Source organism: Tyto alba, unplaced genomic scaffold, assembly GCF_018691265.1.
Source record: "Tyto alba isolate M040663 unplaced genomic scaffold, T.alba_DEE_v4.0 Super-Scaffold_7, whole genome shotgun sequence".
NCBI lineage: Eukaryota > Metazoa > Chordata > Aves > Strigiformes > Tytonidae > Tyto > Tyto alba.
In genome coordinates, this window is record NW_024881328.1 from 4,992,090 (window position 1) to 5,011,074 (window position 18,985).

Below are 18,985 nucleotides of genomic sequence, written 5' to 3' on the forward strand. Positions count from 1 at the left end.
TCTCATCTCTCAGCGTGCTGCCCGTTGCCCTTTTCTCTCCAGTCATCATGTTAACCTTGGCACCCCCACCGTCTTCTCTTTCCACTCTTGCTTTTGCACATTTCTCTGCGCTACTTCCTGTGTTTTCAATCCCAACGTGCCATCTCTTTTTTTCCTCTCTTCCTTCAAACACAGCCGAGTTCATAGATACCATCCCGCATCAATTCAGTTTTCTTCCTAATTCATTGCAGAGAGATTTTCTGACAAATCGGTGAAGGAAAGGATAAACTATATTACTATCCAGAAATAGCCAAAACTTTGCCAGGCAGCCATTTCACCTCTTTTTTTTTTGTAATGTCGGGGGGGTAGGTTTTCTCCTGTTTGTATTTTTCTTTGTCACTCTAGTGCTAAACTCGCAGCAGTCTCTGAGCAGGGCTATTGCATTGCCCGTAGGAAGCTTTCCTGCCTCTGCTTTGAGTCTGGCACCCAGGTCATTATGAGGTCCAGAGGTTATTACTCTTCATGACAAATAAATGATGACTTACGTAAAACTACTTTTTTTCCTCTTGGTATGGCTCATAATAAACCTGAGCTCGTATCTTAATTGGCATTCTGTTTGACAGTCCCCTTAGAACGATCAAATATTTGATGAACAAGGCAATAACATTCATCTCTTACTTTCGTAAGCCTTTCAGATTAGCATTGACTCAGGTTGATGAAGATGGATACAGGATCTGTTCCCCAGGAAGTCTTTGTTCTGTAGATACAGATTATCTAAGAACAGTGTATGTTAGCGTAGGTGATAATATGATATATATGGATGTTTGGGGAAGTTCACAAGTTTTAAGGTTGACAGCCAGAATCAGAAGTTTATAATATTAATGCTGTCGGTTTGGCAGTAATTTGGTACACAAAATCCTTGTTAAAATAGGAAGAATGGGAATAAAATAGGATAAAGAATAGGAAGAAAAGGAATAAAAATATGAAAGATTTTAAAAGAACTGTGTAAATCAATTCTGAATCAGAACCACTAAATGGTGAATACCCAAAAAAGAAAGTCAGAAACGTGCTATGTTGAAAAGTAGTTTATTAAAGCTTAATGTTTTATGTGGAATAAATACCTGATCTCAATTTCTTTTTTTTTTTTTATACCTTATGATGAGAAAGGTATAACACAAGTGTCTGTAGGTTCAGGATTCAGGTTGCTTGAAAGCAGCGTTAGCCAGGGGACAGGAGTTGCTCCCATGCAGGGAAATCTGCCACTGGTTACAGTAGGGACACAATTTGGTATTACACATTTAAATACACTAATTTTCTGATAGCCTGGTAAGTTTTACAAGGATAAGATAGCAGCTTGTTAGTGCCGTTTGTGCCTGCTTTATATAATTGCAGGATGTGTGCGGTGTTGTAGGCTGTGGAATAGCAGGAGTGCTACGGCAGTACTGGGGTGCAAGGGTGGAAACAACATTTCACTTATAGAGGATACCTAATAAAAATGTGAAAATAAAACAAAAAAAGGGTGAAAAAAGAAATAAAAGAAAAGCAGACCATACTAGATAAGTGTGCTGCATAAATCAAAAGGGTTTATGTCATAACACGAACATGTGCCATTCCTGCTCATATATTGAATTTCAGTAGTCGGTTGCATAAAGAAGTAAAGTGTAATGAAACTGGCAAGCAAAGTATTCCCTAGTCAGCCTTATCTTTGTTCCATTTGTCCTTCAGATACAGCTTTTCTTGCCTTTTTCAATAAAATCCATCCAGCTTTTTTTATTTTGCATCTCTCTGTAACCGAGCTGGGAAGACCAATGAGATTCGGTGCTTTTCTAGTTGGGTTCTTAGCAGCTGCTTTTTAAGAGATCAAAACTTCGAATGCTGCTACATGGTATTAAGGCTTAGCTATTGATGTGTCCCTATAGGGGTTATGTTTTTCTTGGGGGGTGCGGGGGGAGAAGGGGAAGGGGTGACCCCTGCGAGCATGCTCACAGACAGTAAACACTGCTCTCCTTGTTTTCCAGGATCCTCTTTGCAAGCTCAGTGCTGAACCTGGCTGAACTCGCTGCCCTCCGCCCTGACCTTGGCAAATTGAAAAAGGTCCTCTACTTCCATGAGAACCAATTGGCATATCCTGTCCAGAAATGCCAGGAAAGGGATTTTCAGTATGGATACAACCAGATTCTTTCATGGTAGGTGTTGGTGGGTTTTTTTTGTTTTTTTATTTTTTTTTTTTTTTTGCACCACTCCATGTTACTGAGTGTCCTTCTGTCTACAGATGAGGACCCTGCAGCAAACCGAGGTACCAGCAGAGTCCTGAAGAGAGGTTGATAAAACTGCTGTGGCAGAAACAATCTGCTCTATAAACTCATCTCAGTTTCTTGTCTAAACTCCACCGATGCTGCATTGGGCTACCGTGGTTGTAGCCGTTAGTGGTGGGGATTTTGACCGGGGTCTTGGCCGTAAGCGAGATGCTTTGGTTCATGGATGCTTCGCAAAGCTGCAGCTAGTCAGCTCTTGCTTGGCCGTAGCTTTTACTGCATCCAACTGAAATTATATAGAGGGTTTTAGGGAAGTAAACAGAAATTAAAATGTACTGCAACACTTTTCTTGTGAAGAGAGGGCAGTAAACATACCAGATAAATCCTTATATTTCTTTCATCGAGTATTCAGAAATTGTGCAGTGCTAAAATACCCAGACGTTTTAAAGGCCGCGGTCCTTTATTGTTGCTAAAAACAAATGTATTTCTCGAATCTGAGTTAATGAAAGAAGATAATAACAGCAACACTGAAAAAGCTTTGTGCTTAGGCACTGTACAGTCCTAAGTGAAACAGCAAAACTCAGTTGTTTTGAACTGAAATAAATTAATTTCCATGATCTTTCTCACGTGTCTGTCAGTAGAATTATTAGGAATAGGGATCGAGCATTTTAAGATGCAAGTTAAGCTTTTGCATCTTTGTAATATATAAGCCAGATGATATTGAAATTTCTCAAATAATGATCTGTGTATACGCTGGCCATTGTGTAGCTGCTTCTGCAATAGCATTTGCAACATGTTTCGCTTCCTGAGCAGTAAAGTTGGGGAAGTATAGTGAAAGATCTGTTGAAAACAGTAGCAGCCATTTTCAGATGTTATAACAAAAAGATATGGGTTTTGGGACTGGGGCAAGGGATATTTTGTGTGTATTATTTTGCTTTATTATGGCAGTTCTTTTTCACCCATCTAGTGTAAGATGACAAACATTTATCCTCAGAATATTCATTTTCAAAATAGTAAAAATATCTTCTTTTATTAGGAAGAAAAAAAAAAAAGACTATTATAGATGCTCCATTCTGTCTCCTTCAGCCTCCCATAGCTTCTCCATGTAACTATATAATATTCATCTTCTGTTTCTGTTGCTGCAGAAATCCCATTTTTAACAGCAGATAGAAGCCATCTCCTCTGTACTGTTTGTAACTACCAAGTGGTGATCTGCAAAGGAATGTTGTCTTCCAAATCTGTTAGAAATGGGAAAATGTGCCTTTCCAGTTTTGCATAGGGGTTTTGGAGACAATTAAAATTAGAGCACTTTGAATCTTCAGGTTGGTGCTTTGCATCATTAAGAAAGAGAATTTTTTTTTCTCCCTGATGTTTCTAGGGAGTTAATGTAATAAAATTACATTTTTCAACGATGGCTAAAATCCCTCTTAGATGTTTGGGCAGTGATGGTGAAGGGATCTTTCCAATTTGCCAGTGATACGCGGAGCCTGAAGGAAAAGTTGGGCGGGTAAGACTTCACGCCCAAGAGAGGCAGAGGTGGTGGTGTTGGAGCCTTTGCTACATGTCAGAGAGCAGCAGAGGAGCGTGCCGGGCTCCTGCGTTGACTCGGGTCATCTGTAAATCAGTGCAGAAAAGGTGACTGGATCGTTTGTACAAAACTGAGGAGACCAATGGGTTAAAAACCATAGGTGAGGAGGAGGGTGGGATTCCAGAAAGCATTTCAGCTCCCACAGCATGCTTGAAAAGGATTATTTCTCTCTCTAATGTTGTTTTTTTGTTGTTGTTGTTTTAATTTTTATTTTTTTTTTTTTTTTTTTTGCTTTTCCTGCTGACTCCTGCTGCTTTGGTGAGGAGTGTCAGTTCTGTTTCTTGACCAGACAGCAGTGAGGATGAATGACAGCCTCTCACCTCAAATATACTTTTCACCAGCCTGGTGACTTATGAACATGTGTCCTCAATGTATCTTATGACCCATAGGTCTGTATTACAATATATAACATATTGAGAAAACCAACCGGCCATAAAGCATTTCTTACCTCCGTTAGCATTGCATGTTTGCCAGTGTAGCTAAGATTGTGTCAGCACTTCCACGATAAACTTCCAGACATTTCAGGTTTTTTTGATAGCTTTTCGTTTTCTCTGGGCTGACTCTTAAGTGGGGAAATAATACTTACATTATCATTCAACTATGACTTAAAAGTATTTGTCCGGTTGATTTTAAAACACAACAGTAAAGAACACAACACTGCATTAACATGCCAAATTATTTCAAACTACTTTTTTGGTAGTGTGCCATGTATTATTTTATACATACATACATATATATATATTTGGTGAATATATGATTAAAATCAGGATTATGTACACATAGGTTAAAATAACATTCCATTCCTTTAGTATCCTGCTACCTAATGCACACGGTCAGTTGGAGGTAGGTTAACCAAAGGTAAGTTGTCCTTCAGTACAAATGGTTATTTCTAAGGACGTTTCATTTTCTTCAAAGTTTGCTTCTACAAAAGTCCTATTACAGTGGACCTTACCTGTTTATAATGCTTTAAAGAGGTAATGACAGTAATACTATTCTTATGATTTTATTAATAAAAAGTAATCCACAGATAGAACAGGATGTGCTTCTTTAGATTAATAATAGTAATTTATTACTTAGTTTTAAAAAGCTAAAAAATACTTCAAAGTGTGAAGAGACAGAAATCAAGACATTTCTGATTAAGGTGAAAATACGACTCCCAATTCACATGAAAAGGCTGATTTTAATTAGCCTTCCACTTGCACCTTTTGTTTGTTTATGAGAATATGTATCCTATTTCCACTGCATGTAAAATAATTCTGTTCCTTTTGCGGCAGCAGTATGTTCATTAATCTTAACCACTTTTTACAGTTTGGTTGCTGATGTTGTGGTGTTCAACTCTGCTTTTAATATGGAATCGTTTCTTACATCCATTGGAAAATTTATGAAGCTGATTCCTGACCACAGACCTAAGGATTTGGAAAAAATAATCAGACCGAAGTGCCAAGTTCTTTATTTTCCAGTCAGGTTTCCTGATGTGAGCAGGTCAGTACATTTTCCACGTCATAAATTGCCTCCAGCCTGTCAAAATTCTCTATTTATGGTGACGTTCTAACTAATCAGCTAAAGCATCGTTAATGAAAGAGTTTGGTCATATGCAAAATCCCCTGATTGATAAATGTATTTCAATAATCAGAGGCTATTCAGGCAGTGTCTGATCTGCCGAGCCCGTCCTTAGTGCGCGTCGTACAAACTTGCATCGTTCAGGATGAGTGATTTCCCACTTGTTTTAGTTATTTCCCACTTGTTTTTGTCTTTAAGGAGTTGCCTGCTCCTCAGCTCGGTATATATTTGTACAGGGGAGGTCAAGGAGGAGAAAGAAATGCTGGAGAACAGTAAAAGTGATAAGCCTGTAGTCAAGAAGCTATATTTCCCTCGGTGTGCTGCGGTGGGATTTTATTCCCTCCTCCCTCCCCTACCTCTTCTTTTATTGCTTTCCAGGTAGGCGAAAAGCATCCCAGTGGCAGGGAGCAGACTTGCAGATGTTGGCATTAGCGGCAGCGGTAGCTGCTCTTCAGTCTGCCTCGGTTGCTCTGAAGGACGCTTTTTATTACCCTCGTTTCAGAGCCCGTCTTGAAATTAGCGGTGGGTTATGTGGCTCAAAGGGAACATTCGCTAGATCCTTCTCACTTTTGATTAAACCTGGCACAATTGTTTTTCCTGTTATAAGGGACTCTCCTCCCACCGAACAGGAACTTTGCTTCAATGGGACCGGCACTAAATAGAGTATGATTCTGCAATTTGATTATACTCTTAAAACCAGCACAATGCTGGGTACGTTTTTTTTGCTGAAATAAGGATGGAAAGCACCGTAATGACTCTGCAAGAGTATGGCTTTTGATCTGAAAGTAAAGTCTGGCCACACTTGAGATGTTTGTCCCTGACCAGCTTGTACTTACAGTTGTTTCAAAGGCTAAATATGCATTTGTGATAGTTGAGGGTAGAGAGATTTTTAGTACAGGAGCTGAGGTCGGGCACTCTATTAATGTTCACGCTGCATGGTTTGCATTTCAGTATCTTGGAAGACTTTATATTCTCAAGCACTGATGCAACTTCTTTAGAAATCAATGTTGGAAGTCTTTAAATCTATGTTTTTGGCAAGTGGGTTAAAATCCTCCGGTGTTCCTTAGGGACTTGGCTGCCTGGATGGGAGTGGCGGTCAGTACCTATATATCTTTGAGCATCTTCATAGAGATCATGTTTTTTCAGGAGTACAGGAATGCTGTGGATGCTCAGCACGTTTGATATTGAGCCGTTTTAAAAGGGTCTCATGGTTTTGGCATGCCTTTAGGAGGTCATGTTGACCAAGCCTAGTTTTGGAGATGAAGTTGTGATAACCCTGCCTCACATATATTAAGTCAGCTCTTTGGACTTGTCAGCCCTGGCAGATGGGGTCAAACGAGACCTGACAAATTAGTCTGCAGTCATACACACAGTGATGGTTTGTCCAAAGCAGAAGGTGATTAAGTGGGTAAAATCATTAGACTGCTACCCAAACTGGTGAAGTAGGAAGATCTCACGTCTTACTGTCTGCTCTTCTTAATGTCCTGCTCTTGTATTAAATCTCATCGCACAAAGCAGGACACCTTTTACTTTTTTGTTGCAGTTATTGCACTTGAAATTATATCAAAAAGCTCTTTGCAGCAGTGATGGACAAAATTAATGTGTTCTTAAACAACTGTGTGACTATAAAACTTTCACAACAGAGTAGTTAGAAACGTGGATCAATATTAGCTCTACTGTTTCTAATGTATATTTTAGTCAACAACTAACTCTAGGTGCAAGATCTGGGCTTTTTTTTAGACAAAGCCCAATATCATCACAGGAAAAAAAGCAGAAGAAAGGACTTCTGCACAACTCTGAAGTTTGCTGGGTTTTGACCTTCAGATTTGGCCAATATTTACTATTTCTTTACAAGATCATGTTTTAAATAATGTTGAATGCACCTTTGGCGATGGAATGCTGTTTTTAAATTTAGACTGCACTAGTATAGTGACGGAATGGAGATCGAGGAGAAGAAGGTTAAGAAAAAATGTGGCCAAGCTAAAATTTATAAAGCAAGCTCTTAGCCCAGAGTGTTTTTCAAGTTATTTTCAAATGGTAATTTGCTTTATCCAAACCAAACTCATACAGTGTAAGTAAGTGATTATTTGCATGACTGACAATCATTTCAGTGCCTGCAGTCTTTTTAAAATGCATAATTTTGCTGAGATGTTGGGAAAATATTTAAAAATTCTGAAAGCAAAATAACCAGGGTGACTTTTTTTTTCCTTTGACCTCTTTTATTTTGCGTGTGAATGTCTCAGCGTGTGTTCGTGTCCTAAACATAAGCTTCATTTGGATTTAGGAGAGGGGTGACCTGAGAAATCATCGTCATGCATGTGATGGTGATCTTTTTAAGATTATTTTAGATTAATACTGCAATTGTAGGGCAAAATAAAATTTATCTGACCCTTGACCAAAACCAGTGTAATAAAGGAGCATGTCACATGAGTTAATCCTGTAACGTATCTACCTTTTAATGTAATTACTGTAGGTGATGGTTCCACAAACTAGCACAGGCCGTGTCGTAGATTATTGCTTAAGAGTGAAGGTATAACGATGAAGGATACCCTAGGAGAAAATTGTGAATACTATTTGAGGTACCATTATACACGTGTAAAGTGTATTTAAATATTTCAGATGAGCACCTGATCACTGCTTTTCTACTTTTGAGAGAAAGTTATCGATTCTTTTTTATAAAGATTATTCTTTTTAATAAATACTTGTCGTAAGGGCACATATTGGTGTTCTGAGAGCAAACCACCAGACTGTGGTCCTTATCTGGCAATGAGAACAGATGAAAGGATTTGAGGATTTAGCAGAATAAGAAATTTACTGACCTAATCCTCCTGTTTTCTGGTTCTGACAATGACTAGCTTCCATAGTGCATCCTGTGGTGCCACAGCTACTCTGTATATACTCATCCTCTATCATTTCTTCCTTGGAATTCTCCTCTTGATACATTCCGATGAAGTGCATTATGTAGAAATACATCTCAGAGTACACCTAGGCTTAGAGACAAATAAAACTCCCAAGTTAAGGCTGTCGCTTCATAGTGCAAAACTATTGCAAGGGATGTCTGATCGTCTTTGCCATATGTGCTGTGTATCAGACTGGGGGTTTCTAACACAGTGAATTAAGTGCATTGTAATTACATTGTCATTGGCTTAAGTTTGGTATATTTTCTACTGTAATGTAAATAAAATCCTAAATTTCTGGATTTTCTTTTCTATACAATCCATAGAGTATTTTGATACAATGTTTCTGCTTTTGCACTGGAAAACTACTCTCTAGGAAGGAAATCCCATTTCTACTGATGTTCTCTTTGGTACTCACATCTCCATATGCCAGCAGACCTCGCTGGAACACCTCTGGTCTTTGTTGATATTTTGTATGAATTTTCTTGGCTCATCTGCATCCATACTGTCTGTGGCAGTCGGCAAAGCAGGGTCAGACTAGGTACTCCTTGGAATTCATTTCAATGAAAACTGTAATACAGATTTTGGTTATTATTACTGTTCCTCTGATTGTAGTATATTATTATCACAATGTGATAGAAAGGAAGATGTTTTTATAAGCAAGAATGAAACAGCGTTCCTAAGAGCTCAAAATGCACATTGGACTAAGGTGGAATAATATAAAAGAAACATGAGAGGATGAGGATTACAGCAGAAAATAAAAATAGCTTCTTTTAAGAGAAATTTCTTAGCGAGTATCTTGTACTATCTGCTTTACACATTTTGAAGTAGAATTAAAGATTTTAGACTTGTGTCTTCATTTGATTTTACAACTACAGTTATACAGTTAGTACAGTTAACAGGACATTTTCAACCATTTGATTTTATATTTTTTTAGTTATAGTGTAAAAGAGGCAGAATTTGCCAATTTAGAGAGTACTTTAGGGCCAGTCAAGGGAGTTCCTGACTAAAGCAGAAGTTCTTAAAAGATGCTGACAGTATCTCTTGTACAGAAATGCGACCGTCACATGTGTGGGAGCCTGTTTTGGAGAAATAAAAAAAAAAAAAAAAAAATTGCATTACTTGGGCCAGGCTTGTGGGGCTGAATTTCAGACCTCTGTTTAGATAACTAAGAGGTTCCCCCTTCCTCTGTAAGCCTAATGCTATGCAACAGCTTTGCTGTGCTGGAGAAATACGGATGTCAACAAGCAAGGAGAGACTTGAATCCACAAGAGCCCAAAGCTATAGATGGGCACTGGGGACGTGTCTGTATTGCACAGAGCGATGCTCAGCAGCGGTACCCAAGTGAGCTCTAGTGAACTGTCTTGCATATGGGAAGCAGTATACCTTAGAAGAGCAGTTTTTTGGCTAATTAGCCTTCCAGTGAAATAGCATTTATTAGCTTAGGTGGAGTACTATGCTAATGATAGTGATTCTGGTACTGAGGCTAGCTACTGCCTTTGGTGGTGGCTCAGGCATCTCCGTGGTGCGCCGTGCTCTCTCTGGTAGGAATGCTAATGATAGTGATTCTGGTACTGAGGCTAGCTACTGCCTTTGGTGGTGGCTCAGGCATCTCCGTGGTGCGCCGTGCTCTCTCTGGTAGGCATAGCCTCCCTGCCACCACGGTTTATGGGTTGTTAGCATAATTAGAAAATGCCAGTAGACTGCTCCTACCTTGGGGCTTGCTGCTGAAGAACTGGGTGATGGAAATTACTCCCCTGCACGTCCTTCCTCCTCACCTGCCGCAAGCAGGCTTTGAGGGGTGGTGTCGGCACGCTAAGAGTTACGCAACAAGCGTGAGGGATGCCATCAAGATCTGGGACATGGATTGGGAAGAAAGTGGAGTACTGGCCTAGAAGGGGCATAAGATGGGATCTTTCAGTTCTGGAGTCTTTGGCAGTGGGTCGGTTAGCTTCTGCATCTCTGGGATAAGTTCTAACTTCAGGTATCTGCGCCTACAGCAAGAGGTTGGGTGGTTGAAGGAAGGGTGCCTCAAGCCCCCCCGTTCAGTGGTGCTTTCTTACACCCTGCTTCCTTCCACACATGCATCATGTGCCATTGGGGAGGTTGGGGATGATGCAAGAGTCTCCATTCTCTCTCTGGATCGCAGAGGAGTAGCTGTTGCCCCAGCCTGGTCTTCCAAGCAGAATACGCCTGCTTTATCCCCAAAATATCCCCAGAACTCTCCAGCAGCAGCAGACCGAGAATGCCCTCCTAGAGGAGGGCCAGGCTGAACAGTCTGCTGGGATGTATTTGTTCTGCAAAACTTTCTGAAAACTAATTTCTTTTTATCTATTCAGGGACAAAAGTAGTTTTACTGACTCTCTTTTATCTGTCGTATAGGTATTCCACTAAACGCTATCATAATAACCATTTAGTCTCACAATAGCTCACAAGGATACTTAGGCAGAATTCTCTGTGCAACCTAGTTTTTATTATGTTGGGTACTGCTCATGTTGCATACAACACATTCCCATAAAACTTGCATTTTGTATTTACAGAGAAATTTCTCTGGAGAGTTAAGGTCTTGTAAAACATTCTTGTTCTACAGCATGAACGAATTATTATACTCTGGGGCATTAAAAGTGAAGTGTACTGAAGAAAAGAATTTTTTCATTAAAATGCAGTTTATATTGATAAAACAGATTACTAGCATTTGATGAAATGTGAAACTTGGATCTACCCATATCGCTAAATCGCCAGTAGGTTTATTTGGCAAGAAGAATAGTATGTAATGTATATCAGGACCAATCATTATACAGTACCTGTTAGTTTGTATTAGATTAAATTGTCTTTCGCTAAAGTACTTGAAAAAAACCTACTATATCTGTATCTTGAAGTAGCAGAATGTGGTAACCAAGAATATTAGAAAATAAAAGCTGTCGTGTTATCAGTTTTGGCACAGTCATTTATCAATCAGTATTTTAAACATTGACAAGTGGTAATTTAATAGGGAATGACCCTGTTGGCAGGAAGTACTAATGACAGATGATGCAAACTCATTTATCACTATGGGGCTGTGCTGGCTTCTTACCTTTCTCAGTATCACAGCTCATATTTTCCAAGTCTGGGATGTGAGAAGCCACAAAGGGCAAAACCTGTGGCACTGAGCCTATAACCACTCCCATCTAATCTGATTAACCCCTTAGCTGCAAATTTCTCTGCAGTATAGCTGGTAAGACCTATAACTTTCTCAGACTGATTTAAATACCATTTGATTTTTAAGTAGGATTTGCTATAATACTTGTAAGCACTTCCCATAGTCAGTTTTCGTAGAAATGTTCAAGTTGTGTCACTTTGAGACAAGCTGGTACTTGGCTTTCAAAACACAAACCACATTCTAATAATTAATAGCACATTTCATTAGCAGGCATTAAAAATATTACATGCAGTGCCCTATACAATGGGCAGCTATTATTATTATTATCATTACTACTCGAGAAGGAAATCGATGCATTCAGAGGTTTAATTGATTCGTGCATATTCATGTGGGAAGTCACTGGTAGAGTCACGACTGGACTGGATTATTATGCACTTCCATGCATAATAATTTCTCTGCAACTTGTAAAGAGAATAGACTACTTTGCTGTAATAAGCGTGGGCATTTGAAGTTGAGGGATGTCATGGGAGGAGATGGAAATGACACCTTCATCAGCAGCTGGTATGGGTGGCGCTTTTAATTCTTCTGGGATTAATCTATCTGTAATACATTAATTCAACCATACTTACTCAGAGTACAACCAATAATATATTTTTACTTTAATTTCCACAGTAGCAAAAGTTTATGTAGATTTGGTATGGTTTTATGTTACCTTTGTAAAAGCATGATAAACGCGAACTGTGCTTTGGGCATTCTCCACCTTCTGGCATCAGTCTTCTGTCTGTTCTTTCTCTTTTCTTTTCACACCAGAGTCTTTCTCCTCAAGGCTGGGATCGAGTTAAATACCATCCCCATATAGGATGATTCAGACATGAAATACTTTCAGACTTTGAATCAAATTGTAGTGATAAGAATCAGTGAAGTTTAAATTTAATTGGTTAAACTTGTCATGGCAGACTGAAAGTAGAACTGGGGGGGGGGTGTTGGTGTTTGATTGTTGTGTTTTGTTTTGTTTTGTTTTTTCTCTGTTTAAAGTGGAAAGGTTATTGATTAATGGTAGGATCCTACAAAGTGCTAAATGCCCTCATTTTCACTGCAGTCATTGGGAGTGGAGGGCGCTTGGTGCTCAGTGTGAGTACAGCGTTAACATGGGTGGAAAGAGGTGGCACACAAAACTAAGTGCTGGGTATCGAGTGATGTAGCTGTGTCCAATTCAGTTCCAATCCATGTGAAGGTACAGACTTAAATCCTTTGCATGTGTGAAAGATGGTTTTTATAGACAAGGCTGTCCCTGCTGGATTTTGCATTTCAAAATACTGCCCCTCAACGTTTGAACAATTCCATATTTTTTATTATGAAATTCATGAATATTACATAGAAGTGGAGGTGGATTTTTTTGTTTTTCTTTAAAGTGATTTCATGCTTACAGAATTGTAACAGAGAGGGAAGCAGTCGTGTTGGGCATATTATTTCTTAGTTGCTACATGAGGCTGTGATAGAACCTTATTGCTTAAATATTCTGGGCATTTGTTGCTGTAATGTAATGGAAAAGAAAGTAGGTGATGTGCTAAAAATGCAAAAAAGATAAGGAATAGGAAGGGATATCAGAGTTTTTAGAGATTCTTCACTGAGAATACAAAATGTTTCCAGAAATCATTTTTAGGAGAATGAAGGAATATCTGTTACCGGTCGTGGGGGAATTGCAATACCTTTAGAAAAAGCCATACTTCATCTTGAATGCAGTATTAGTTTGGAGTGGGAAAAAAAAAAAAAAAAAAAAACAACAAAAAACAAAACAACCAAAACCCCAAGAAACAGGGCCTGTTTAAAAGCGTGGTGGAGTAGACAGCCTTGCAAATTGTTACTAATTGTGAAACTTAAACTTTAAGTGGGTTGGATCTGCTTGAAGCACTGTTGTGTGCTAAATTGCAGACAACCAATTAAAGTCAAAGGTACCCTAAGATGGAAGTGTCAGTGGAGATGATGTTCTTTAGGAATTTCAGAAAATACAGAATAAGAGAACAAAATTACACTATGGAATACATAAAATTGCAGTTTTAAGTTTAAAGAGGAAACATAGCTCTCCAGTCCTATGGAGATGACCTTTATGTAATGTATAAGAACAATTTAATACAGATGTTTTATTTATAAATAACCAAATGGGATGAAGTAAAATGATTTTTAATTTTGCCAAATCACAGATAATTTCTTTGTTGTGCAAAAAGTGTTTTAATCTGTTTAGGTTTTTTCTTTTTTTTCTTTTCCATTTGCAAATATTTAATATTTTATATTTTGGACATTCCCTATGCTTAGTTGTGACTCCCAGATGAAATAATCCTCCTCTTCTTCCCTTTAAATAATTCAGATAGCATACATTTAAAAATATTGAAATCCCAACATAAACGTACCAGAAGTGCTTTTAAGGTAGGAGGCTGTTCAACTTTACTATTGAAAAGATGTGTGTCTAAATAGTCATGAGGGTTCAGCAGAGTTTTGGGTTTACCAGCACCGAGTAGTAGGGATGCTTGTTGAACAGCTATGGGACATCCAGGTCCACTAACACTTTCCCAGCTTCTTTTCCTCAAGTATGGATGAGAAAAGCTCTTTGTATTGTATTGCCTTTTTTAGCGATGCTAAAAAGCATTTTGTCTGTTGAGAAATCCGTATTTGCAGCAAAGGGGTTTTGGGTATTGTATAACAAGATAGTATTATGTTCAGTCTGTTTTTCAAGCAATGTTATAGGTACTAACAATAGCCAGGAAGAATGAATTAGATACTAAGTTGTATCAGCCAACCTGTGACTAATTTTGGAGTGGATTCCTCATAAAACTGTGCCAGTTTCCTGTAAGATGGCTCCCAAATAATACTTAGGTGAGGCTCGCAGAAAATGAAAGACTTTGTCCATCTTTGGCCTACCATATGTATTTCCTGCCCTCCTTACAGCCTGGGGACTCATCATCAGTGCACATTGTCTCTATTTTCATTAATGCCCCGCTAGCCGTGGCACTAACGGTATGTAATGTCTCACCGTCATGCCAGAGCCCTCATCTTTCCACTTCTCCTCCCTTGTCAGCTCTTCTCAGTTTAGTACTGTCTACAGGTGTCCTAGTGCTGGTTCTGCACCAGTTGAGGAGCCTCTGATTTAATTTCTCCAGGGTGGATTTGATTTTAGGTATGTTCCCCTCTCTGTGCCAGAATACTCATCGTGGATGCTTTGCGACGGGGTTAGGTGTCGTCATTTCTATGACTTTGCTTCTCAAAAAAACCCTGAAACTGCTCACAGCCACCTTCTCCTTTAAACCTCTAAGCATTTTTCCTCTCCAGCTGATGGTTCTCATAGATGTTACAGAAGCAAGCAGATCTTCCTTCACTTTTGGTCACTTTTGTGTGCTAAACGGCGGACCAGTCTATATTACAGAATGTAAAGAACATGCAGACATGTAGTCATCTTGCTGCTGCAGAAGCACCAAGCAACAGTATAACTGCAGCAGACCAAATGGGAAAAAAAGCTTATGTGATTCTCATATGTAATAGAAAATATATTTTCTGAATATACAGACTGGTGTGTCTATGTAAAGCACTGAAAAGATGTATGTTGTTCTGATCAACCATGTTGAAGAAAGATTAATTTAAACTGTGGAACAGGTATAGAGAATTGATGCTAGGATGATTAGGAGAATCTGTATTATAAGAGCAGATTAAGAGTATGGTTCACTTGTTCTAGCAAAATAAAGGTTGAGAAGGGGATATATGTTAATCTTTATAAATACAGTCAGAGGATAAATGCCATGAAAGAGGAGGAATTATTTAAGTTCCGGGATAATCCTTACAACATCCACTAGGTATAAATTGGTCATTATTAAATGACTCAGAAAATGAAAAGAAAGGGTGTGTAAAGCAAAGTTGGTTGTGTTGTTCTGTTTTGGGTTTTTTTTTTTGCTTGTTTGTTTGTTTTTCTGAGCGGCATTTAGTTTTCAGATGGTTGTTGAAACACAATTGAAATGTAAGAGGAATTTGATAAATTCATAGAATAGTTGCTTAAAAGTACAGGAGTAGTGCCAGGCAGTTGCAGATGTTTGCTATGACAATATCCCCCAAATGAAGAGAGATGGACTACAAGATGGTCACTTACTGACTTCAGTCTTGAGACCTGAACTGGTCTATGAAGGAGATCACGTATTTCTAGTGTCTATATAAAACGCAACGAAAGACCAGTCTGTTCTGTAAACTGCTGTATTGGTTTTGGCTGGGACAGAGTTAATTTCCTTCATGGTAGCTGGTGTGGGGCTGTGTTTGGATTTGTGCTGGAAACCGAGTTGATAACACAGGGATGTTTTCGTTACTGCTGAGCAGGGCTCACACAGTGCCAAGGTCTTTCTGCTCCTCACCCCACCCAGCAGTGATCAAACTGGGGGGGGGGATCGGGAAGTTGTGGGGGGACACAGCTGGGACAGATGACCCCAGGGACATCCCATACCGTATAGCATCATGCTCAGCATATGAAGCTGGGGGGAGAGGAAGGGAGGGGGGTGCGTTTGGAGCGATGGTGTTTGCCTTCCCAGGTCACCGGTAGGTGTGATGGAGCCCGGCTGTCCTGGGGATGGCTGAACCTGCCTGTCCAGGGGAAGGGCTCAACAAATTCCTTGTTTTGTTTTACCTATTAAACCGTCTTTATCTTGACCCATGAGTTTTCTCACATTTACCCTTCCAATTCTCTGCCCCATCCCACTGGGGGGGTTGAGAGAGTGGCTGTGTGGGGCCAAGTGACCGGCTGGGGTTAAACCACGACAACTGTGCACGGTGTTTGTCTTGTATTTCATTAATCAGGTGTGTCCTGCAACGTATGTCTTGCTCAAATGTTCAACCTCTTGCTGTATTTGGGACTGGGAGCAATTTGCATTTGCCAAATTCATAATGACCATGGTGAGAAGGGAAAAAAAAATGAGGGGAATGTTTTTGTGCCTGTCTGTATACTGGGAGCATCTGGACATTTCAGTGCTTATGAAGGAAGCCACATCATGGCCAGCGTGTTTGGTCCCTCCTCTCCTCTTCCTTGGACACACTGGAGTTCTTGGGGCATCAGTCTTGGACTTCGTGGTTTTGTGGTAGCCTGAGCATCCCTCAGAAAACATCACAACCTCAAGTGGTACCAAGGCTTGACAGTTGCAGTGCTTGGGGAAAGGATTAGGTGATACGTGCTTCAGCAAGAACCATCTTTAGGCAAAGTGCTGGAGTATCGTGGCTTTGTAAGCATCCTTCTTGATTTTGCCTCAGTTTACTTTTGATCACTGAGGCATTTGGATAAAATTTCTTCTGTTGAGCTCGTTGGAGTCAAAATGAGTTTATTTAACTTTCTTATTTTGATGAGTCTGTATGACTCTTTCATATTCATCCTTGTGTAGAGTAGTTTAATACTAAAATTGCCTCAATCTGCGCTAGAAGCAAATGAATCACAGAAAGAACTTTTTATGCAGTAATTCCTTTCAGTGACTGAAATTTTATCTGTCCTTCCTCAAACTTCATTGCAGGTATTTTGGTTTCGAAGGTCACTTATGTTATCTGCCATCTGATTTTAAATTACTGATCTTGAAATATGTGACTGTATGTGGAAAAGAGAGGATTTGACCCTCTTTGGGTGCCTAAATTGTTCCTTTTGTTGCCAATAAATGGAGGGATTATCTGTCAGGATTTCTGGCGACCTAGTCACTTAAAAAAATATTTTAAAAATAATAATAAAAAGGCAATAGCAGGTAAAAAAATATCTTTTTTTTTTTTTTTTTTTTTTTTTTCCTGGTGAAACCTGGTATGATATCCATAAAGTTTTCCAGTATTTATGACATTGAAACTATATGTCTTTGGTTTTGAAAGCAGCTGAGCTCTTTTCAGAGGTACTCGGTGCTGAACTTGTCGGCTCATCTATACGTTAGTGACTTATTATTCTGTGAGCATCACTTCATTTGGACTAGCAATAAGTCCTGTTCAGTCATTGTGCTGCAGAAGAATGTTTAAAGCTGCAATGTGCATTGGAGTCTGTTTGTTTGCAGCAGATGATTTGCCTAAGCTTTGATGCGCAGTCACTTTCTGACATTTGTGTATTTCAGCAGTGAACAATGTAAACTCATTTTCTGAGCACTTTGATTACTTGCACATAGCAGTGCCCATGGCATGTGACAGAGAAGAGCACTCTATCCACTAATCAGATAGATATGCTTCAAGCGTATTTACACAAAATAATGAAAACAGCTGTTAGATACCTTTAAACTTGAGTGTGTTTTGTTATTAATCTACTAGCCCGTACACATGACACTATAATTCTTCGCTCACTCAAGTTGCCTTTAATGACACAGTAATAAAACGTAGAGGGATGAAAGTAATGGAATTGTAGAATGTAATGCCTCAATTGTTCTACAGTGTCTTCCTTTTTGCCAAAATAAACCACAATTAGGTCCATATGGTGTTTTGAAGTTTTCAAGCAATGACCCTAATAAAAGTAATGAATTTCTGACAAAAGAAAGCATGGTGCTCTTTTAAGCAGATATCTTCGCTATTGATCTAGTTATGATTGCAGACTGATATGCTAATAGAAGAAGAAAGGTTCAACGTGCTTGGTACAAGCACTTTCATTTGTGGTTTATTTTATTCTTATGAAATTCAGATTGAAAAGGTAGAAACATGTTGTAATCCATCAGTTATGACTCCCTTTTAAAGACCTACTATAAAGAAAACAAATGGATTTTTTCTTGAGAGATATGGAGTTTGGAAAGCATTTGTTAACTTGAAATTTCAAACCAAATGTTAACTAGGAGTATGCCTTGCAATGATGAAGATGCTTTGTTTGCATATATGAAATCTGACTTGAGTACTTTGTTGTCTTCAGAGATACAAGCTCTGTTATTTACTTTTAACCTTTTCATGGGGGAATTGGAAGGATACTCTTCATCTAGAAAGTCAAACTATCCATGGAGCAGTTGTTAGGTAAGTACAGATACTACTCTAACACAATGAGTAGGGAGGACGTGCAGCTCATCCTCCTCCCTAGTACGTAGCTACGGGCAACCATTAAAAAAGTATGGTGTGCCAGTATTATTCCAGTGCAGTCATAATGGTGCCTGAAGTATGGGAAATCTGGTCTTTAATAAAGAGAGGAGAAAGCAGGTTCTGGAAACAGGGGAAGGAGAAAATAAATGGCTGATTTGATGAACCTTCACTGTTAGTGGCTGTTGAATGAATGTTCATTCCACATACACGCCGTTCTAAATGACTGAATTGAAAAGCATCTGCTGGGTAATGCATATTGTTGGCATTCTTTTACTCCAAGTACTGTAGTTAATGTTGAACAAGGCCTGTAGTCTTGCAACATGAAACTATTCAGAGCATCCTTTCAAGAAAATCTACCTTGTCTACCTTTGATCACCACTAGAAACTGTCTCTAAGTGGCTCCTTCCCTGGTAAATTAGGAGCCCATTTATTTAATGGGCTAGGTTCTCTATTGTCTGTTCTCTAACTATGGAGCTGCTTTTCAGACTTCCCACTCTAGTCTCTACTGCTGCATCTTTGGAAAATAACC

The 18,985-nt window shown here is 39.1% G+C and overlaps 1 protein-coding gene across 7 annotated transcripts in view; it reads left to right on the forward strand.

Annotated features, from left to right (window-relative positions):
• GTDC1 (glycosyltransferase like domain containing 1) overlaps positions 1-18,985 on the forward strand; it is a 204,598-nt gene that overhangs the window by 91,656 nt on the left and 93,957 nt on the right. For all 7 annotated transcript variants that reach the window (XM_042808522.1, XM_042808525.1, XM_042808528.1 and 4 more), the window contains exons 4-5: positions 1,998-2,165; positions 5,131-5,304. In XM_042808522.1, coding sequence (XP_042664456.1) covers positions 1,998-2,165; positions 5,131-5,304 — 342 coding nt within the window. The remainder of the gene's footprint in view (positions 1-1,997; positions 2,166-5,130; positions 5,305-18,985) is intronic.